Source organism: Ranitomeya imitator, chromosome 3 (genome assembly GCF_032444005.1).
Source record: "Ranitomeya imitator isolate aRanImi1 chromosome 3, aRanImi1.pri, whole genome shotgun sequence".
In the NCBI taxonomy this organism is placed as follows: domain Eukaryota; kingdom Metazoa; phylum Chordata; class Amphibia; order Anura; family Dendrobatidae; genus Ranitomeya; species Ranitomeya imitator.
This window is the reverse complement of record NC_091284.1, coordinates 167,488,057-167,512,214: the sequence shown is the minus strand read 5'-3', so window position 1 is coordinate 167,512,214 and position 24,158 is coordinate 167,488,057. Positions and strand designations below refer to the sequence as shown.

Here is a 24,158-nt window from a genome sequence, read left to right as displayed (position 1 = left end):
CAGAGCCCAGATCTCAGGATCGCCGGGAGTCACAGCGGTCAGACTCCGACCCCCAGTGATCAGCAAGTAACTTGCAATTTTGTAGCAAGGCTCCCACCAGGATATAGGAAACATACTAACTTACATCATAAAGCCTCCACACAAATGCACAAGGCTTGAAGTTTCACAGAGTTTACATTTATTGTAATCATATATGCATGCTCCACAGGTACTGTATTATACGTACATATAATAGTGCTGTACAGAGGTACAGTACAGCAGCATTAACAGTTCTCCTTACATTGTAAGTCGGACTTGGTCCATCAAACTGGACGCTCACAGAGAGGGGTCCCGGGTGTAGGATATACCTCTACCAAGAGCACATAGAGAATATTCAACTAATATTACAATTCAATTACACTTACCATATTTAACGCAATAGTGCATGCTTTTTACAGAGATTATGTCAGGTCCCCTAAGCCTCCCAAACCACCACCACTGCCACTTCAAGCCCCTTAAAAGGGATTGCTCACAACTAGGACAACCCCTTCTCAATCTGAATGTTTGCCCCCATTAAAAAAAAAAAAAAAAAAACACCTAAACTCACCTCCGGTGATGGCACCATCCCGGCAATGTTGGCACTCACGATCCCGGGGCTCAAGTGAGGTTGTTAAGTCATGTGAGCCCTGCGCCCAATCAGCGCTGGCATCACTGTTCCCGCCTTCGGACGTATAAGTAATCAGGAGGAAGTGAGAGCTCTTGATTACTTATCCATCCAAAGGCGGGGACAGTGACTGATTGGGTGCAGGGCTCACGTGACATAACCTCACGTGAGCCCCGGGAACATTCAGAGTGACAAGGGGTTGTCCTAGTAGTGGAAAACTTTTATAGTTGTCCGTGGCATATGTCAATTACCTCAGACTAGTCCGGCCGCGAGATGCTTCAACCAGAGCAGTCCAGCCACATACGCCTTATTCACATCTCACTTTACATGATTGACCTTCTCCTCACTGCGCTACAGAGATGATGGGGTTAATGAGAGGTACACCAAGCACATCCTGGGGGGATGATTATAGCATGTAAGATCTGACTCCTTTAGGTGGTATGACATTGTTGGTCTTACATCAGCAGGCTTTTTTTGCCGTGGACCTGATGTGGATGAGCTGCTGATGCTGCATTCAGTAGAGCTAATCCCCAACAATTTAGTGCAGATTCTTCTGTAAATAGTAAAATGCAACCAATTTCTACAACGGTTAGTGTTTTTTTATTTTTTTTCATAGAAATCTCAGATCAGTAATAAAGTAGGTTTTCGTACTTTTTCCTAGTGTCCCTAACTTTCAGTCTCCAATCCACACTGTCATATGACTGGACTTTGTTGCAATTGCCTACACGGCAAATGTCTCAGAATGCTAAAAAAATCCTGCTAATTTTACAAAATCCTGATTCAACACAGACAAAGATATACTGAATCACGCAAATTGTGTCAAATCGTAAAACAAATGGAGAGTGGAAACTAATGCTTGTTGCAGCCAATATAAATGTATCAGCCATTAGATTTTGAAACCAAATCCCTTTATAATTTTGGATAATTAGTACTGTGTATCCTTTAGTAAAATTATAGCATGCACAGCCAAACCACAACAAAAATACATATACAAGGAATGCCATTGAATAGCGCTAATAAAATATACCCAGAATATACAAGAAAAGGTTGGCACATAACAGTGTAATGCGGTTTCTGGTTGGTGAAATCTGCCCATAAAACTAAAAACCCAGATGACTTATTTTGGTATTAAAATAAAAATCTGTTCAAAATTTCTACTCTATAAATTTGTTACTGGGTCTTATTATTCTGAGCAGTGGTAAAAAAAAAAAAAAAGTCCATGAGAACTGACAAGTCCATGAGAACTGACGTTCAAGAATAAAAAACTGGGATAGTAAGGTTTTACAATTTTTTTCTTTGTTTCCTAATTAAAATCACTTTTGTTCTGGACTTGTCAAAACTCCAATGGGTGGGACGCATTATGGGACACATTATATTCTGGGTTGGACACAACTGATGAACTAACGTACTAGGTGCACTTGTGCAGTGTATCCATAGCTGGTTCAAAAATCACAGAACACTACTGGATCAGTTTTACCATCAGTATCCTTCCAGAATTTCAATGCCATATTGGAGAGGAAAAACAACTGATACATGTATACACAGTATGGACACATCATAGCAGGAAACTAATGTCTCAATTGATCCCATTGCTTTCATTTCACAAATGTGTCACGTTGATGCCATTTAAACTCCAGGTCTTGACATACAGGTTTGAGCTCCTGTTTTAGGAAAATATTCGGTTGATCTTTCTAAGAATTCTTAGCAGAAATATGCGGCTGAATCTAGTACTTGCCTGTAATTATGAAAGTTAACTTTGAGCTTTTACATTTTAGGTCATTATTTGCGGTTTGATGTTCAGACTGGCAAGACCAGAACTTTGTATAAGGGGCCTTATGACCAGTTCGGACATCAAGCCTCATAGTAGGACCGGGAATATCAGACATGGGAAATCAGCCTTAAAGGGAACCTGTCACCCCCAAAATCAAAGGTGAGCTAAGCCCACCAGCATCAGGGGCTTATCTACAGCATTCTGCAATGCTGTAGATAAGCCCCCGATGTATCCTAAAATTTTAGAAAAAGAGGTTAGATTATACTCACCCAGGGGCGGTCCCGGTATGATGGGCGTCACGGTCCGGTCCGGGGCCTTCCATCTTCTTACGATGACGTCCTCTTCTTGTCTTCAGGCTGCGGCTCCGGCGCAGGCGTACTTTGTCTGCCCTGTTGAGGGCAGAGCAAAGTTCTGCAGTGCGCAGGCGCCGGGAAAGGTCAGAGAGGCTTGGCGCCTGCGCACTGCAGTACTTTGCTCTGCCCTTAACAGGGTAGACAAAGTACGCCTGCGCCGGAGCCGCAGCGTGAAGATCAGAAGAGGACGTCATCTGGTGAAAATAGGAGGCGCCGGACCGGACAGTGGCACCCATCGGACCGGACCGGGTGAGTATAATCTAACCTCTTTTTCTCATCTTTTAGGATACATTGGGGGCTTATCTACAGCATTCCAGAATGCTGTATATAAGCCCTGATGCTGGTGGGTTTAGCTCACCTTCGATTTTGGGGGTGACAGGTTCCCTTTAAAGGGGAGCTTTCATCAAGTTTTTCATGTTGAATTGGACAAAGCCTGTAATCGTGGCAATAGAGTAGAACAAAATGTTTTTGTTTCGCCTCTTCGTTGTAATGATATTAGCAATCAAAATATTTGCTACCTATAGATTGTTTTTTTTTTGTTTTGCTTTGGTTTTTTTCTTAAGTCAAAGGCTGTTATCGGACAGTTTTCACTAGGGGTGTGTACGTCTCCCTGCATTATGCTGACCAATCATAAGCAGAGAGCAACACCCCAAAAAACGAACATACCCAACAATAACTTAGTGCAGATTTCTCAATATGCGTGATGTAATAATACAGCTCTGATCCCCCGTCTAACCTCCTGCATGATTGGAAAGCACAGATGACTAACACCTTTCAGATAAGGAACCTGTGGGGAAGGGATAGTGCAGCTGAGTTTAGCTGTGTCACATTACAAACCCTTCTATCATCTCCTGTTCTAACACTGTCAGCTCTGATGTACTGGCCCTCCCCTACACTGCCTGTCCAGTGACATCTCAGTAATCACACTTATATCTGTAGTGCTGAACTTTTACTGATTTTGATGTGAGGTCAGACCAGGGTGTCATTACATCTCACACAGTAGAAGTCCATACAGAAAGTACACCCCCCCAGTAAAAACTATCTGATAAAACACAGTGGACCTACAATAGTTAACTCATTAGATGACAAATACTTTGATTGCAAATATCTCCAAATCAAAAATAAAAAAAAAAATATTTAATTCATAAATATTTTATTGCATTCTGTAGACACTATTTGGGTGAAAAGCACTTTTTAAATTGAGCTATTTAGCAGAAAAAATGAACATGCTGTGGATTTTAAATGCCAAGCCATTATTAATAATTCCATGTGGATTTCTCCGCATCATTCGAATGGGATATGAAATACCCCATTCACTTGCATTTATGGCAGACTGTTGGTGGAATCCCAAATATGTGAATATGGCCTTCAATGTTTCTCTTCCCAAGTTTCTAAGCTGCTTTCTATATACAATACACAAATGAAAATTGATTATTAAACTGAGAATGTCAATGACAACCCCTCCCCTTTGGAAATACTAGGAGCTACTTCAAAATATCTGGCATCCATAGAAATAAACAGTACAAGAAATAATTTATTAGCCAACAGAAATGGATTCAGATGTTCTGATTCTTGCATATGTTTCTAATATTAGTGCATGTTACCAATACGTAGCTGTGTTGTGACTGTCAGAGAGGAATCTGTGCTGAGTAACAATTATAGATGTTACATACACAAATAACGCACAACATATGGCGGTAGGTCGGAGCAGCGAGAGCAATCTGCCATCTGGATTCTCAATGTTAATAGTTATGACAATCCACAATACATAATATGCTGGGAACGCACTGGCAGACATCCTATGTCTAAACCCGAATAATTATATCTGCACTTCTCAATTAAATGTTTATTTCACTTAGGAAACCTCAGAGGTGCTGTTCGATCCCAAGTCTCTCATGCAATCATTAGAAAAAGTTGTTATTTTCCCCGATCCCAATGTTATTACATGTTGTTGCTGTGTTCCTCCATTGTTATTCGGAAAACAATAGGTCTATAAATCAGTAACACAATGCAACATCAGTCACTTAACTCTGAGGAAAATTTATAAAAACTTAGAACGAAAAAGTTGAGTGGTTGCTAAATTTCATAGAAAAGCAAGTTTTATCGGAAAATGCCCCTTCCATTCAGTTATATCCAATGTAGTAGGAATAAGGTGGAGATAATACACCTGTGGTCGCAAATGAATCAACAGCTATTAGTGTCTCATACTGTGATTCCCAGGCATAGAATTATTTTATAGTGATCGTTAGAAAATGTTAAATGAGTTTAAAGTTAAAGGTAACCTGTCACCCCCAAAATCGAAGGTGAGCTAAGCCCACCGGCATCAGGGGCTTAGCTACAGCATTCTGGAATGCTGTAGATAAGCCCTCGATGTATCCTGAAAGGTGAGAAAAAGAGGTTAGATTATACTCACCTGGGGGCGGTCCGGTCCGATGGGCATCGCGGTCCGAGGCCTCCCATCTTCTTACGATGACGTCTTCTTCTTGTCTTCACGTTGCGGCTCCGGCGCAGGCGTACTTTGTCTGCCCTGTTGAGGGCAGAGCAAAGTACTGCAGTGCGCAGGCGCTGGGCCTCTCTGACTTTTCCCGGCGCATGTGCACTGCAGTACTTTGCTCTGCCCTCAACAGGACAGAGAAAGTACGCCTGTGCCGAAGCCACAGTGTGAAGACCACGTCATCTGATGAAGATGGGAGGCGTTGGATCAGACCGCGACACCCATCGGACTGGACCGGTACAGCCCCCGGGTGAGTATAATCTAACCTCTTTTTCTTATCTTTTAGGATACATCGGGGGCTCTTCTATAGCATTCCAGAATGCTGTAGATAAGCCCCTAATGCTGGTGGGCTTAGCTCACCTTCGATTTTGGGGGTGACAGGTTCCCTTTAAGGCAACGATTTTGGAATTGAATTTACAGGTCACAAACTACTTAAATGATGCTGGGAATGGCGGTCACATAGGGGAGCACGGTGGATCAGTGGTTAGCACTGTAGCCTTGCAGCGCTGGGGTCCTGGGTTTAAATCCCAACAAGGACAACAGCTGCAAGGAGTGTGTATGTTCGCCCCGTGTTTGTGTGGGTTTCCTTTGGGTTCTCCGGTTTCCTCCCACATTCCAAAGACATGGTGATAGGGAATTTAGATTGTGAGCCCCATTGGGGACAGCGATGATAATATCTGTAAAGCGCTGTGGAATATGATAGCGCTATATAAGTGGGTAAAATAGGTAAATAAATAAACATGACCACAAGAATGCCATAATTAAACTCCTGAGCACACTCCGACTAGATGGGGGCAGTCTCGCTCAATTCAAGTGCGTGGAGTGAGGCCTGAAATGTGGTCACTTAGTCAAATGACCGCCATTCCTGGTCCTAGAGAATCCTGACAGCGTGCAGTGTGCGCAATGAGAGGTCACATGGACTATTTTAAGCTCGGATAACCTCAATTTACATAAAGGAACACAACTCTGCAGAGAACAGATAGGGATCATTTTCTACAGATCACTTTTATGTTTCGCTGTTGGCCCTATGTTTTTACCCACGGGGCACGGCTCAGCAATCCTCTGCAGACACCGCAGTCTGTGGTCTGCAGAAACATGGCAGTGAAGAGCAGGGGGGACAAGGCTGATCTACCGGGACACAAATTTCTTTATAGTTTTTTCAGATGTAATTGTAATATGAGACAAAATAGATTCAGAGAAATGGAGTAGATCAAGAGAAAAATTGCCGGGTTATTATTTTTTTCTGTGTGCAATTTCTGAGTTTAATGTTGCTTTAAAAATCTGTGATAAAAATTCTGTTATTTCCACAGTTAAATGAAACACAGGGTTTTTTTTCTGAACAGAAAAGAATAAATATTTTGCTGTGTGTAATGATTCTAAACTACAGATCAATTATGGAAGTAAAAAGATCAGCATCTCACCTTTTTTTTATGAGGTTACAAAATGCATTAAAAAAAAAAAAAAAAAACACTCTTGCCCTAAATCATTAAGACTGACATTTGGTACTTTAATGAGAGCCGTTGAGGAATAAGATACACCAAATTCATTAAGAGGCATTAGCTGTGTGTGCCTTTGTGCACCATGCCAGAAACGTTACTCCAGTCAGAGACTGGAGTAACATTTCTGACATAAGTAATGCCAGCACTTCAGATAAATGTGACGGGCAGGCATAACCACGCTTTGTCCCATCTTGTCTACACCCTTTCCAGCTGAGCTGCTTCAAAACAGGCGTGAAAACGCCAAAAGTCACAAAATTGGTGCAGAAAAATTGTTGCATAAACACTTTGATGTATCGGTATGATGTTGTTCTTCAACATAAACGCGGAGATGCCTTGCAGTCTCGGGGCACCTAGACTGATGTCTTGACTTCATTATAGACTACAGTTTAAAGTGGTCTAAACTAAAGCTCTTCATAATTTTCCAATAACCTTCATACAATTGCACCAAAAAGATAAATCTGTGCTGCATAAATTACCAAGATACAGACACTACTCGCATCGGTTACACTGAGCATCCATCATTTTATAGTATACGCTCGGGGCATTAAGCACGGTCAGATACAAATATGCGGAGTCTTTTCTCTAAAAATGACAGAAAAATGACAACGATGTGACAAGCTAAGCTCTGTAAAGTCACCCATCATGGGAAACGCTGGAAGAAGGTGGAATGCCAGCGATTCTCTGTGCTAGTAAACAGGAATTGGCCAGGCTGTTGTTACAGTCTACCATGGGCTCCGCTTTGGATTTCGGAGGACAGCTTAACATTCCATGCATGCCTCTGCCATAGACATTATAGGTGATGTAGATCACCCTGCCCTCGCCTTGCTTGCTAGGAGAGGCCAGTGCACACACAGTATTAGTGCACTGAACGCCAGGTTATATAAGCATAGTACATATAAGTACAGAAATGTACCAGCCAAATATATTCCAAAAGTACAATCCTTAGCATAAGGGCAGGTGCAGACGGCGGTAGATTCTCTCATCTGAGCAAATTGGGGCCAAATGCGCAAATGATACTCTGATTAAACTCTGAATAGAGTGATCCAAGTATCAGCACAGTGTGCCCCAATTCTCTCGGGTGAGGAGAACATTGTGAAAAAAAGATGCATCTTCTCCATTCTGTGCTGCCGCGGAAATCAGACTGCGCTCATTGACTTACATGGCCGAATATCAGATCAGTCTTGGGCATGCCATGTTCACAGCCCCATAGCATAACATTGGTCCGAGTGCAATCCAAAGATGTCAGATTGCACTTATCAAATACGCGCTTCTGCAACTGCCCTTATACTATTCTTAAAATGTTTGCCCAGGTTAAAGCTTTGGTGTTCCATAGGGTTGCACCTGTAAAATACAACAAACAGCAGGACTAACCTTCACCAGGTCCAGCATGCCACTTCACCACTGCCCCGGTCTTGACAAACGTGACGAGCTTCAGTGGTGATGTCACGTGAACAACGCACCAGACTACTGTAGCCAACCAATGGGTTCAGCAGTGATGCCAATGCGGACGGCTCTAGCCGCTGAACTCAGTGAATGGCTGACATTGTCATATACACTGTAGTCAAGAACTCACTGCTACAGCTTATTAACAAAGACCTGCGCTGGGGTGGAGGGTTAGTTTTGTACAGATGCAAACCAATGGGACAAAAAAATTGAAACCCCTTTTTAAAGGGGTAGTTTCCGCTCACACTCAAAAGACATACTGATAGGGAGTTTGGATTGTGAGCCCCATCGGTGACAGTGCCGATAATGTCTTTAAAGTGCTGTGGAATTAATGGTGCTATATAACTTAATAAAGTAAAAATAAATATTATGTACCAAATATATTTGGGAAATATCGACCAGTCACTGTTACAACTGTATATCCACATTAGAATCCAGTGATATAACTTGAAACTCATGGGCCTCAATGCAAATGCTTCATCAGGGCCCTTAATTATCACAGGTGTGTAATAATAAAAGGCATATCATATGGAACAGCCTTACAACAATTGTCTTGGAAGCGCTGTACTTAGTCATCTCCAACAGACAGAGAACAGAGCAGTTTTTTACGCATCCACCACCACAACTTCATTCGAAAAGGCTGCTTGAGACCACAGTTTTAGTGGTTAAGGGGATCCTTAGCAGAAGGACCCCCATTAATCATACACTTAAAACCTGTCTCGTCGATATTTTCCATAGGCTTTTCTGCTCCATTATTACCTGCTTTCAGCAGGAGCCGGGTGATCTCATGTTGCACCCATTGGTAACAACAGACTCAACTTCAGTAAAATGAATGGGGCTGTGCACCGATGTCATACACACCAGGTAGACTATTGTGGAGATGTTTTTGAGAAAATTCAGACATGTTTTATGGTACTCCTGCAACATCTGAGATCCTGTGTGGCTGGTGACGAATACACGATAAGGCTTTGGCACTGCTCAGGTAGTGCGCAGTATACAGTACGTGAAGAAATTGGTGATGGTGTCATTACCCCGGCACACACTGAGCTATGCCGGGGTAATCACTATGATATGTCAGAAGTTTCTGAAAACTATAAGAGCCATTAAACAAATCATAAATGCTAATTCTGGCATGTGATTTGTCCACCAGATAATCGTCTAGCCCAAACCCCTGGCCTCTTGAGGTTTACAACACGTGCCAGGGTAATACCTGAATTTTGATGCACATGTATTAGGTTCTTTTCACACTTTGCTAGAGAAGTATGTTTTCCATCTGTTAAATATACACATAGGGGCTCAACCACATAGTAAATGTTAAAAGAATATGTATGTTGCAGCCTTTTGTTGACAGTATACACTTAATATATAACTGGGATGCAATAACGAAGTACTGAGACTGACTGGCTTATGCTTCATAGTCCACACAAAGACAATCCTCAGTTAACAGTAGCCAAATGGGATGATGTTCGCCAGCCCTGCCACTTGGGCCAGAGTGCTATAATAATATGGAGACAGGCCTGGGTTGTTATCTAAGGAAGTTGCTCATATTTTGTTGCCAGTGTTCTATTTCAACATATTGAATCTGCTTTGTGTCTATTTTTGCATTACAGACAGTCTGACTACATTTAATGATACTCTCGATTTTGAGTGGGATCATAATTTTGGAACCATCCATACTGCCAACAGGCAGACGTTTCTGCAGCTATCAGCATTTGCTGGTAAAAACTCACTATAGTATTCTTATCGAACACAATTGAAAACTAACACCTTTAACAAAGATTTTAACATATTGTAAAGCCAGTGGTATAATTAATACGTAATTGCTGTGCTAAATGCAAGGTTTAAAGTGAATGTGCACAACTGAATACAATTTTGCTTATTTTCACTTAAAAAGGTCCAGATTTCCATGCTAATAAATTTCCTGATGTATTTTTATAGCAGTCAAAGCTTAATTTTCCAGATACAAATCTCTAAGGGTCTGATCCATTATTTGTATTAGTATTTTCCCTGTTTTTTGTTGCGTTTCTACTGTTTTTTTCCATATTGATCTTTTCATTTGTGCCTTTCCTGTTAACTTTTTTATTTTAGATGCGTTCACCTATTTGTTTTTTATGTTGGCCATTGTGGGTGAAGTTTAGTGTTTCTGATGTTTTCATCTGACTCATCATTTGCGACTTTTCGAAAAGTCCACAATGAAGGTCTAAAATTTTAGAGGAATTTCTGCACCATTTTGTAAAACGTGCAACTTTTTATGCTTTATAAAAAAAAAAAGTTAAAGACCAAAAACGAAGATGAATTTTGTATAAAGTAAAAATTATGAATGGCATGTGCCATTTTACCACAAACAAATGTAACAAAAACAATAAGTAAAGTAAAAATGCAAAGGATGAATCGGGCCATGGAGTTAAATAATAAATGCCAGACACCCTGCAGCCACCACTAGGTATATAAAGGATTTTTAGCTCTATAAAAATCAAAGCTCCAACAGAGTAGGTGAAGGGTCTGGCTAACTGACTCATTTCAATAACTAAGCCCAAAACCTTCTCTGGCACGGCCCATGTATAGAAAAAGAAGGGGGATGATATGCTAAATCTCTCACATTTTGTGGCATTAGGACACTTTATGGCTCCATTCTGTAAGGAGACATAATGGTGCTCCAACAAAGATGAACTAGTTCTTCCATGTACCTCCATATGGTTTTGATTTCATACAGAGGATTTTTTTGCATCAGTTTCTGTGAACAGAAAAATGCTACATCAGAAAGTCACATAATAATAAATTTAAAAAAAGTCTGTCAAGTTCAACCTTTCACATTAAAAACACTGGATGATCTTCACGAATGCAAATGGGAATCCAAAATGGGATAGTCCAATTGGTCATAAGGTAAAAAAATCATTCCAACATGTCTACTGGCAAACAGTTCCCAGGATCAACATTTAACACTGTTAATACCATTACTAGTTTCAATAAAACCATGCTTTGGTATTTTGACATTGAATATTCCTATCTTGACTATTTATGGTAAATCCACAGTACGTGCCATCAATGTCTGATGGATGTGGGTTGCACCATTTTTTGGAACTCCTATTGAAGTGATTGAATAACCATGTCACGTCTCCATTCCGGAAGTGTAAGTTCCCAGTTGTCATGCTATGAATGGGTCACAGATTTGGAACCTGTATCTATCTATGAACCTCATTCAGCATTTTGTTGCCTGTCCACCCAGGTCTGCGTGGTAGAATTCAGTTGTAGAACTTTTGGCAGCATACAGAACAAAGCGGCAACACTCACCGGTCTAGGTGTAGTCTGAATCCTTTATTTAGAAAGTATACAAAGACACCGTCATCTTCACGGCTTCGGGGCAACAAACAGGGAAGGAGGTGAGCAGGATGTGACGACGGCCGTTTCGCGCCGACAATAGCGCTTCCACGGTACACAGCCGGTGAGTGTTGCCGCTTTGTTCTGTATGCTGCCATTGGTTTTGAACCTGTTTCCATGCGGGCACCTCTACCTGGACATCGGGCTCCTGTGCAATATAACATGCTTTGAATTAACCGCGGCTGATCCTGGACTATTGCACAGCTGTGTGGCTTTTTTGTTTCTAGACCGATATAGTTGTAGAACTTTTGTTGTAGTCCAAAGCAGTTTGTATCTGCAGGGGGCATATTATTAGAGACACACATACAGTAGTGCATTCGACCTCCTTTGTCCTTCCGAACAGCAGAAATACATCCGGACACAGATTCCACTAGGCGTTGAAAACATTTTGCAAGAATTAAAGACAGGAAAGTGATGATTTGATAAGTACAGCATGGTCTACCTAGTTTAAAAGTTGCTGGGAACTATGAAAGCTAGGGAAGCCGTCATGTTCATGGAACCAATCCATGACTATACGACTATTGTCCTTCTGCAACAGGGTAAACAGCTGCCCCAAAGGGATAGGCTTGGTTAGCCACCATGCTTAGATAAGCCCTACTATCCTAATGTCAATGAACAGTTTTCAGAGTACCCAGAATGTGCCCAAAAACTTTATCCCACTATTCCCTCTTCCTTGACCTGTCTGAATTGTTAATACCTTACAGGAAGGCTTGATGAATTTCTGCTGTGTCAAACTAACCCTAACATCAACATTGTTTTACAGAAGACTGGATTCATCTGACCAGGCAAGTGCTCCAATTTTTGTGGTCACATTGGAATCTTGCCGAATTTCCATAGACAACAATGACACTCGAACTTGTCGCCATAATCTATACATGCTACGGAAAAATTAGCTTTATTTGTCTGCAGTTTGCTTGACTGTGCCCGGCCAGTAGTCAGAATGATTCTAGACATCCTCCTCTGACCCTTTTCGTCAGCAAGTTATGTCCACAGGATCTCCTTACAATGAATGTTTTCCCTCGATCATATCCTTGATATAGACTCTCAAAGCCAATGCATGAGAAAACCCCACAAGGTTGGCAGCTTCTAAAATACTGGTTCCAGCTAGTTAGCATTGATGACCATGCCTATTTTGAAGTCGTTCAGATCACTCGATTTTCACCTTCTAATTTGGATTCACACTGAAGTTGTTTCTTGGAAAACTTGTTCACTTGATTTTCTGCTGTACTAAAGGGTCACGAGTCTAATTTTCAACAGAGAAACCTCCAATGGTGAAAGTGCTGGTATCTAATTGTGTAGCCATTCAGTAACATCATAATGAATGAGACTTGCAGAAATCTTATGCGTACACATGTCAGGACATGCAGAGGTTTCCCTTATAAAAAGGCATATAAAAATAATATTGCATTACCAGAAAAAGGAGTTTAAACCAAAGAAGGAAATTATTACAATTGTCCCAGTACTTTCCCACAGATTCCCAAAGAAAGACGTAAACTGGTTGTTAAGAATACATGGACATTTTGTAACTGCATGGAATTTTCAGGTATCACGGTTGGCATGATATATATCTACACACAGCAGAAATCCATTTCATGCATTTCCAAGATGAGCATGGATTCTGCAAATCCCATATGGATCAATGAAACCGCTGCGGAAATTTCAAAAACAAATCTGCCATGTATGAAGATACCAATCCCTACTTTGAAACATGGCATCAAAAGTAGCAAACAAGTCCCACCAAACCTGATAATAAGGATAGAAGGATTTCATGACAAGTGTCCTACAATACTGTGTACGTTTATCAAATAATAAGGCTAAGTTCATACGAGACAAGAGTATAAAAAAAAATAAATACCGGTAAATAAAATCGGTAGTTTCATCAAAAAAAAAGTGGAAAAATATTTTTGTAAATTTTCATCTGTGAGCAATCCATATGCAATCTGTTTTTTTTTTTACAGCAGCAGTTAATAATTTACAAACCATTTACAGTTTTCAACGTTAAAGAATGGCAATGTATCCATAAAACGGATGCTACACTGTGGCTCTGTATGGTATCCGACTTTTATTTTGTGCACCCATAGACTGAAGAAACTAGTGCATGCTGCAGTTTTTTTTTTTAAAACGCCAATTCGGTCAATTAAAAATAAAACAAATTGCTCATCTGCATCCCATTCAATAATATTGATCCATGTGCTGGCCGTTATTCATGGACATCACTTGGATCAAAACATACGCTTGTGTGAATAGGAAAAAGAGAGGATGGATAACGCATAAAAAAAAAAAAAAAGATGGCAAAATTACTTGGACGACATCTACAAATCAAACTATATGAACTGTTACAGCTAAGGCCTCCCTCAGATGCCCATGATTTTCTTGTATGTAAAAACAGACCGTAATTCGTCACTGTTTTGGATCAGAGTTTCATCAGTGTTTGGTCAGTGTGTAGTTTTCACCATCAGTGCTTCATCACTACACCGTGTTCCAAATTATTATGCACTTAAATCCAATTAAAGATTTAATTGTTTTGTTTTCAAATAAACTTGTGGATGGTATTGTGTCTAATTAAAGGAAAACTACTTAAAAATGATGTTTCACATTATTAAGCAGGCCACAGTTTTCAAGTAACATGGGAAATAAAAAGGATCTCTCTGCTGCCAAAAAGCATCAAATAGTGCAATGCCTTGGTCAAGGGATCAAAACATTAGATATTTCCCGAAATCTTAAGCGTGATATTCGTACTATTAAGAGATTTGTGGCTGAATCTGAGCACAGACATGTTTGTGCTGATAAAAGCATAATGCGGAAGGTTTCTGCCAGGCAAGTTCACCGGATTAAGTGAGCAGCTGCTAAAACGCCATTACAAACCAGCAAACAGATATTTGAAGCTGCTGGTGCCTCTGGAGTCCCTCCAATCTCAAGGTGTAGGATCCTTCAAAGGCTTGCTTTGCTTCATAAACCTACTATTCGGCCACCCCTAAACAGTATTCACAAGCAGAAACGGTTGCAGTGGGCCCAGACATACATGAAGACTAATTTCCATACAGTCTTGTTTACTGATGAGTGTCGAGCAACCCTGGATGGTCCAGATGGATGGAGTAGTGGATGGTTGGTGGATGGCCACCATGTCGCAACAAGGCTGCAACGTCAGCAAGGAGGTGGAGGAGTCACATTTTGGGACGGAATCATGGAGAAACAGCTTGTAGGGCCCCTTAAGGTTTCTGAAGTTGTGAAAATGACCCCTGCAAAGTATATAGAGTTTCTGAATGACAACTTTCTTCCATGGTATAAAAAGCAGAAATGTGCCTTCAGGAGCAAAATCATCTACATGCATGGCAATGCACCATCTCATGCTGCAAAGAATACCTCTGAGTCATTGGCTGCTATGGGCATAAAAGGAGATAAACTCATAGTGTGGCCACCATCTTCCCCTGACCTCAACCCTTTTTTTGGAGATTATACTGTTACTAGATGGTGGCCCGATTCTAACGCATCGGGTATTCTAGAATATGCATGTCCACGTAGTAAATTGCACAGCCCACGTAGTATATTGCCCAGCCACGTAGTATATTGCCCAGCCACGTAGTATATTGCACAGCCACGTAGTATATTGCACAGCCACGTAGTATACAGCACAGAGCCACGTAGTATACAGCACAGGCACGTAGTATACTGCCCAGTCAAGTAGTATATTGGCCAGTCACGTAGTATATTGCCCAGCCACGTGTATAACAGGTTAAAAAATAAAAAAAAAATATACTCACCTTCCGAGGGCCCTTTGCCGTCCTGTCGCCTGTGTGCGGTGTACGCGGCAGCTTCCGGTCCCAGGGTTGGTATGAGCGCAGGACCTGTGATGATGTCGCGGTAACATGACTGACGTCATGGCAGGTCCTTCTCGCATAGCATCCTTAACACCGGAACCTGTCGCTTGCACTGCTGAGGACAGCGCCACGTCGGAGAGTGAGAATAACGTTTTGGTTTTTTTTATTATTATTATTTGTAACATTAGATCTTTTTACTATTGATGCTGCATGCGCAGCATCAATAGTAAAAAGTTGGTCACACAGGGTTAATAGCTGTGTAACCGGAGTGCATTACACTGCGCTCCGGTAATGCTGGCATTAACCCTGTGTGAGGGCTGACTGGAGGACTGGAGGGGAGTATGGAGCAGGCACTGACTGCGGGGAGGAAAGAGCGGCTATATTGCCGCTGGACTGTGGCCGTCGCTGATTGGTCGTGGCAATGGTCGTGGGCGTTTTGCCACGACCAATCAGCGACTTGGATTCCATGACAGACAGAGGCCGCGACCAACGAATATCCATGACAGACAGACAGACAGACGGAAGTGACCCTTAGACAATTATATAGTAGATCATTGGGAGGTTTCTTCTATAAAATTCGATGTATACTCTAACGAGTGATGACTTTTATTAAACTAACTGTCATCTGCACCGACCATTTAGGAAAATCCGAGAAAAATTTCACTTGCATAATAATTTTAAGACTTAACAAAAGAAGGGAAACAGAGGAAGAATTTTAATCAATCTCTCTTGGTAAACCTTAAAGGGGTTGCCCACTACTAGGACAACCCCTTCTTAAACTAAATGTTTGGCCCCGATAAAATAATAAAGCCTATACTCGCCTCCCGTGCCGCCGCCATTCTAATAGTTAATCCCCTTTACATATGAAGTGGGTTGCGATAGGCTACCACACAACACATATATACATTGCTGGCCTGCATTAGGACCTGAATAGGTTGGTCTGGACACCTCGGTGGGCATGCCCCATCTGAGGTCACATGATCGTGGCTCTTGTAACACCCTACAATGTGCCCTGGCCATGCGCGCCGTGGGTGCACACACACTGCATAATCAGGGGTGACGCCGAGTGGTGGTGGGTGTGTGCATGGTGGACGCACGGGCCAGAGTTAGTGATGAGAGGTATTGGCGAATGGACGCATGCCTTGTGCATACCTCCTTATTAGAAGATTTGGTGCCACTTTATGGAAATCTTCTATTGACTCCTCACATGTCACCTGATAAGCATTCATGATCCACGCTAAAGGGATTGGATCTGGGTAACTATGGGGTTGCTAATTATGGATTGGAGGATTTACTCAATACTCAGGATAAAATACTGAATATGGGGAACATTTTCCAACTTTTTATTTTATTGTATAATGGTAACATATATTGCTATGAGGGGCTATGTGCCCTGAATTGATATTTTTTGTATATTTAAACAAGGGGGTTTGTTTTTTGCGGTGATTGGTGCATGCGTGCCAGCCACACTATATAAACCTGCTCTGCATGTTTCTATGTATACTTAATAAAGACCCATGACAGGTCGAAACGTTGTTATATGATGGCAGAATAAACTTCAACATTTGGAATGTATCACCCTGGACTGGACCATGTTACTTTTCTCCTCTCAGCATCTCTCTTTCTCTGTCTTAGCTCTGCGAATAGCTTGGCGATGTAAAAGCAGATCAAACTGAGGGGCAAAGCTGTGACAACGGAAGTCAAATGCCGGGAGAAGTGAAAACTGAAGTCCGTGGCAGTGCAATGGCTGTCAGTCTCCCTGAATAAAAGCCTTACTGGACTAGTCCTGGCTCGTTAACATAGATTGGGGCCCTGTATACAAATGTGTGCAGTTACTGTAATACATGAAAAAATGTTAAAAAAAAGGGGAAGATTAAAAGCATCAGGAGACCTTACAGTAGGAGCAGTCTTATCAAGTGGATCAGGAGCACACAACTCCCCAGCCTCCGGGCTTCCGGCCTGTCAGGGGGCAGTGTGCTCCTGACTCATTCATAGTTCGGACATCAATATTGTTGCTGACCTAAATGTGGCAGGCAGAAGCCCATTTGCCTCTGCAGCATTAGAGGAGTGAGGTGGCACTGAAGCTGGTCCAATCCAACGATCCGGCCAGCATCAGAACAGCACTTACAATATCTCTCAGAGCCAGCTAATCAGGTCGATATTCATGTAATTAGTAATGTTAGTAATGTTCAAATCACTTCTTATCAGGGCCTCCACGTCCCCATTCTTTCAGCTCAATTTGCCGATGATAGGCAATATATTTTCTGTGCTAGACCTATGGTACTTGCAGTTCCACTAGGTATGCGCAATAACAGAAAGACAGGTATATACTGTACATCAGGGCTATATGTGTGGGGAGAGGCTCAGTGTGAGGGCAGGTGGAAAAGAAAAAATTTGCTGTCTGAGTGGGATCTGACAAAACATCGGATCGCAAGTGTTCGATTTTGGACAGAGACCGTCCAAGGACAAAAAAATAAATAAATAAACAATCGCTGCATGCCCCAGTTTGATCCGATATTCAGATCACGCTCGTCCATGCAAGTCAAGGAGTGCATGAGAAACATCGGACTGCACTCGGATGATATCTGAGTGCATTCCAATTTCTGCAGCCTCACAGAATGCGGATTCGTTTGACAGGTATCAGTCCCAGCCCTCTATACATATGCGCTCTCGGCTCAGCTGAGCGTCCATGTGTTCTCTCTAGGGGGAGGGGAAAGTCACTGCCAGACAGTTCTCCCTTCAGAATAAAGATTAGCTATGCTGAAATACTTTGCTCCCACCGATTAAACCCTTTTTTCCCCTCAATCTTTGACATAATGAGATATTTTGGACATGTAAGGCTACTTTCACATTTCCGTCTTTCAGCTACCGTCGCAATACGTCGATTTTTTGAAAATGCAGGATCCTACAAAAAAATTTGCAGGATCCTGCATTTTCCCATAGACTTGTATTGCCGACGGATCGCGACGTATGGCCACACGTTGCGTCCGTCGTGCACTGGTTGCGTCGGGTTTTGGCGGACCGTCGTCACAGAAAAACGTTCAAGGAAACGTTTTTATGTACGTCGCATCCAGTGTTTCAGACTGCGCAAGCCCAGCAGGAAATGTCTCTCACGATCTTTCCTCACCCTGCAGTCTGACGGAAATGTGAAAGCACACACTTCTGTCTGTATGTCGCGCCGACGCTTCGTGACGGCTCCATACCGACGGAAATGTGAAAGAAGACTTACAAAATGAGTATACGGACAGTTCCTTAATATATATGATCACCTCTAGTTTTTTGTTGTTGTTTTTTTATCACAAAACTCAAAATAACCATCTTTAATATGCTGAATTACACAGAAAGTACTTTACAGTATACTGAAGGATTGTATCATATATTATATGTAGTGATGAGCGAATATACTCGTTACTCGAGATTTCCCGAGCATGCTCAGGTGTCCTCCGAGTATTTTTTAGTGCTCGGAGATTTAGTTTTCCTCACCTCAGCTGAATGATTTACATCTGTTAGCCAGCATAAGTGCATGTGGGGGTTGCCTGGTTGCTAGGGAACCCCCACATGTACTTATGCTGGCTAATGTAAATCATTCAGCTGAGGTGAGGAAAACTAAATCTCCGAACACTAAAAAAATACTCGGAGGACCCCCAAGCGTGCTCGAGAAATCTTGAGTAACGAGTATATTCGCTCATCACTAATTATATGAAGACAATAATAAATAATGGGCCCTGAAATAATGCTGTGCACAGTGGCCATGATTCCTAAGAAACTAATGGGCTTTCATTTTCTATAACGCACTAATGAAATAATACATTATTGAAACATTCAGAAAAAAATCCCATATATGAGCTCCAACAAAGGGTTTCAGCATACACCACTGAGTACACAGAACGTCACGTTTCGTCCATTGACTCCAATTGAGAAAACAATAGGAAAAGTCGTTCTGCTGTTCTTTCCTACACAATAGTAATTAGAGGTCTGCTGAGGCACACTGCATGGAGAGAAGTGAATGGAGCCCTATAGATACGATTAATGTCCATTATTACCAACAAATCCCAGTGGAGCGGGCAATGACAATGATGCAGTGCTAACCTATGTAATTCACAATGGAGGAATGAAACATACAAAAGATCAGTTGCCCTTATACCCAGCACTTCCGCCGGCACTCGGGACTCGGCACTGAAGCATTCAGCTACATAGAAACACACGCAGTCGCATTCTCCGGTCGCGAATACCAGCGGTAGTGCCAGGCATTGATGCGCGAGTTTCTCGCATCACACTCACAAGTGTGACCCCGGCCTAATAGGTTGCTTTCCACAAGTCCTCTCTTATTATTACTGTTATTACCACTGTCCACCATAATTTACTATTCTTTCTTCAGTCATCCAATATTATCCAATCACAGTCCATGTTGGACTTTTCCTATGCCGTTTTCAAAATGAAAGCCGAGTTCTGATTCCACGCGCGATACTATCCCCTGTTAGAGGCTTTCTGCAAAATGTAGGCTTTACATTTTCTATGCTTCAAAAAAAAAAAAGAGGAAATACTGTACTTCTCAATAAATACCTCTCTTTACAGTAATCAATGTAAAAAAAAAATTGCATATATGTAACCATCACCCACATAAACAGTACCCAGGAACATTTCCATAATGAAATGCGCAGCAGGCCACAAGCTATGGAGCCTTCATTTTTCACTGCTACTTCCATATATGATCCTTGTACACAGTTTAGCTGTATCTATGTTATTCTGCGATCCCGCCATCTTATTCTTATTCTATGATTATACTATAACTTAACCAGGTAGTCCTGATGAAGAGGTCCCGCGTAGACTTTTAACCTGTTCCAATAAATGTTTTTAACCTCAGGATATTCCATCTCAGCAGGGCATAAGTTTCTCTGATAACATTTTTTAAACATACGGTTATTGTGGATTGAGCATGATGAGAAAGATGATTATATGGGGTTTCCAGAATCCAAAAAGGATTTACTTTTTTTTTTTTGCTTCCCAAAACAGCGCCACTTTTAACAATGTCATGTGGTGGAAAATGGTGCTTCTCCTCTGAAGAGTCACACTGCCAGTTGCATAGGTTTTATCCTTCAGGTGGGGGATCCATCATCACAAGTCAGATTCGGCAATGTCATGGTAGAAGAGTGAGGATCGACCATTGTGACTCTTCAGAAAAGTAGCTCCGCCCTTATGACTCTTAATTTACTAAGTGTTATTTTCACAGCTTTTTTCTACATTATATTGCATTGGCCAAAATATAGATCACCATCAACAATTTATCAACCTCGATAGAAGATTGGTGGCAGTTTGTTGGCCCAACTCTTTCTAAAAGGTGCCATTGATATGAAGCGCTCTTCATCTACAGTAAGGTAGCTATAGATAGTGGTAAAAAGAAGGATCTTCAGAATTGTGTTGACAATATGATTGTTTCCCCACACACTTTAACGTTTGACTCTAAATATTTGTCTGCGGCCAGATACATAGACATAACATTTAATTTTTCTTGTGAAGTGATACAAATATTTCTATTGAAAAAAAATAACTTACAGATTTGCATCTGTGATTGTATGGAGTTTCTGGGTATCCAATAGACATTAGTCCATGTCTGCCCTCCCACATGATGCCAGGAGCACACCAGTAAATATTCAGAGTAACATGGCAGTGCCCAGATCTAGCTTGGCCATCACAGCACTGGGTACACATTAGCAAAACATTAATTACCTGTCTCTTGGGTCTATCCATGAGGTCTGTCTGGTGTTGTGATCAATATAAAATACCCTGCCATCAAAGTCTCTCGCCTCCTCCCAGCCAGCTGGTAAAGGCAGCTCTGAGCTCTCCCTCATGCCAGGCAGTGGGCACTGAGCTGGGCATTGCTGCTGCTGCTGCGACTGCTGTTGCCTTCTCCTCCTGCCACCACTCAGCCAGGGCATTGCAGGAACAGGCAGTCACACAGCAGTTCTCTTCCTCTGCTTGCTTCTCTCCTTTCCTCCTGCTGTCCCAGGACCTCTGCCTTCACTGCTGCTTACAGGGATCTGTCCAGAAGATTTGCAGAGAGCCAAAGTCTCTTTTGTCCCATTTTAGGTGTGATCATCCTAATCAAGCAATGTACAACAATATAAATACACAAAAAGCAGCTTTTTTTTGTCCTCCTCCTTGTTCCTGGGGTCCTGTGAAAGTCAGTCAGGCTCCACACTTGTCTTGCAGGGATCCTCAGCTTTGTCTTATCTAGGATTGTGCCATGTAAGTTCTTGCAGACATCTGAGAGGTAGAATAATTCATTTCTAGTCCGGCCAAGTGGCCAAACTGAGCTCAGAGCTCAGGTTCTTGTTCATCCATGTCTGCTCTCACAGTCGCCTCATTCCTCACAGCCCAGAGCAGCCACCTCCCCTAGTTTCTGGTTCCCTCCCTCAGCTTCCTGAGCTGTTTCCAGTCTCAAAGCTCCAATTTTAGCTAAAGTAATGCCTGCACTGTGCAGAAGCAATCCCACCAAGCACTGGCCTGTGCTGCTGCCAGTCATGGATTTAATAAGCTGCAATTCAGAGACAGCGACACATTAAACGAAAGTTATACAACTCCGCAAACGTTATGAAAGATGTTTATTAAAGCCAGAAATCCCAAAATTATTGTCATTTGTTTTCCATCAAGTCACTCCACCAATGTGAGTGCACCATGAGAATAAATCTACTATAGCTACACTTCACCAGAAACCAAAAGCGATAGCCGCTTCATACAGTCATTTGCTGTAAATATGAAAATGTATTCTTTTCACTATTATTGTCTCATGCATACAACCATAAAAATCATACGAGTGTATCCATTGTTTTGACAGATAGCACTCGTCCCCATGTTATTCTATGGGGTTGTGCACATGTCCGATTTGCAGCGTGCACGATTCGCCTCTGAAAATAAATCGGATGGCACTCGACCATTCTGTGATGACATCCAAGTGCAGCCTGATTTTCACTGGCTGACAATATAGAGAAGGTGGAGATGCTTTTTTTTTTTGCTCTCCAACTCCGAGAAAATCGGATCACGCTCTGATCAAACTTTGAGTGTTATTAGCATAACCGGATCAATTTTGTCACATGAGAGAAAAATGTTCGTGTGACCCAGCCTTTTATTATTTTTGCCAATTTACCTCTTTGCATTTTTGCTTTTAAAGGGTTATTCCCAACTTCATAAATAGGTATTGTAGGATAGTTCTTGTAAATATAACGTAGAGATGGGCGAACCCAAACAGTAAAGTCTGGCGTCCGAACACCTACTGTTCAGGCGCTGACACCGAACATGGACCTCACCAGGAAGTCTGTGTTAGGCCGGGGTCACACTAGACCATAATACGGACGAGTGCAATGCGATAAAAAATCGCATAGCACTCGTCCCAATGTTAATCTATGGGGCAGCTCCCATCATCCGATATTTTCTCGGCCGTATTCAGGATCCGAGTGAAATCGCAGCATGCTGCGATTGTCAGCGTTTCTCGGCCGAGAATCGCCAATGAAAGTCTATGGAGGTGAGAAAAAATAGCACAGCACACGGACCATCAGTGTGACTTGCGAGAAATTCTCAGGCATTGGGCAGGTGACAGGAAAGGCTCAGCCATTATTTGCTCATTTTGCAAGTGTGTGAGAAAATCTCACCATACGGATGTCACACGGATCTCACACGGATGTCACACGGATCATTTAATGCGAGAAAATCGTATCCTCGCACTGCACACGGGTCACTGTTTTGGTAACATTTGTGCGATTCTCGTCCGTCAAAAACGGACCGTTTTTTTATACGTTGTGTGTGTCCCCGGCCTTACTGTTCAGGTTCAGCCCCCCACGCATGACAGCACGGCAAACACTGCTTATGATCGGCGGTAAAATCATTACCGCTGGTCAGACACCCGCGGTAATGATAACAGTGTGAACCCGCAGCTGTGATCAGAGGTAAAAAGTTTACCTCTTGTCACTGGTATCAGCTGTTGGGATCACTGTTGCCATATCCTGCGCCTGCTGTCGCTAATAACAGCGGGAGCGGGCGGCAGCTGATGGCAGTATTCATGAATAAATAATTTGAAAAAAAATATGGCGTGTGTTCCCCTGAATTTTTGATATCTAGCGAGGCAAAACTTACAGCTGGCAGCTGCAATTCCCAGCTGTCAGCGTTAGCAAGGCTAGTTATCAAGAATAAGGGGGTCCCAACGCTGTTTTTTTTAATTATTTAAAAAAAACAGCGAAGGATCCCCCACATTTTTTACAACCAGCCTTGCTAAAGCAGACAGCTGGGGGCTTTTATTTCAGGCTGGTAAGGGACCATGGATATTGACCCCCTAGCCTCAAAATAGCAGTCCACAGCCCCCCAGAAAAGGCACATCTATTAGATGTGCCAATTTTGATGCTTTCCCCGACTTCTTCCCCCTTGTCCGTTGGCAGATGGGGTTCATATTTGTGGGGTTGATTTCACCTTTGTATTGCCCGGTGACATCAAGCCCACGGCTTAGTAATGGAGAAGCGTCTGTAAGATACCAATTCATTACTAATCCTATAGTTATATGGTAAATAAACACACAGCCAGAATAAAGCCCTTCATTTGAAATAAAAGCAAAACACATTTTCCTTTTAAATTAAAATTAACAAACACAGTTATACTCACCTAACGCCCATTAAATTGAATCCCTCATCTCCTGTAATAAAATAAAAAACAACAATATAACAGTGTTCCTGCATGACAGTGCAGCAAACACTAGATGTTCGGGCCCCCATCCA

At 42.0% G+C, this 24,158-nt stretch overlaps 1 protein-coding gene across 1 annotated transcript in view; it reads right to left on the bottom strand.

Moving 5' to 3' along the window:
* Positions 1-21,771, bottom strand: part of WWC3 (WWC family member 3) — a 189,068-nt gene extending 167,297 nt beyond the window's left edge. Inside the window, exon 1 of the mRNA XM_069761595.1 lies at positions 21,127-21,771. Within this exon, the coding sequence (XP_069617696.1) occupies positions 21,127-21,335 (209 nt within the window). The 5' untranslated portion in view covers positions 21,336-21,771. The remainder of the gene's footprint in view (positions 1-21,126) is intronic.
* Between the last annotated feature and the right edge of the window lie 2,387 nt (positions 21,772-24,158).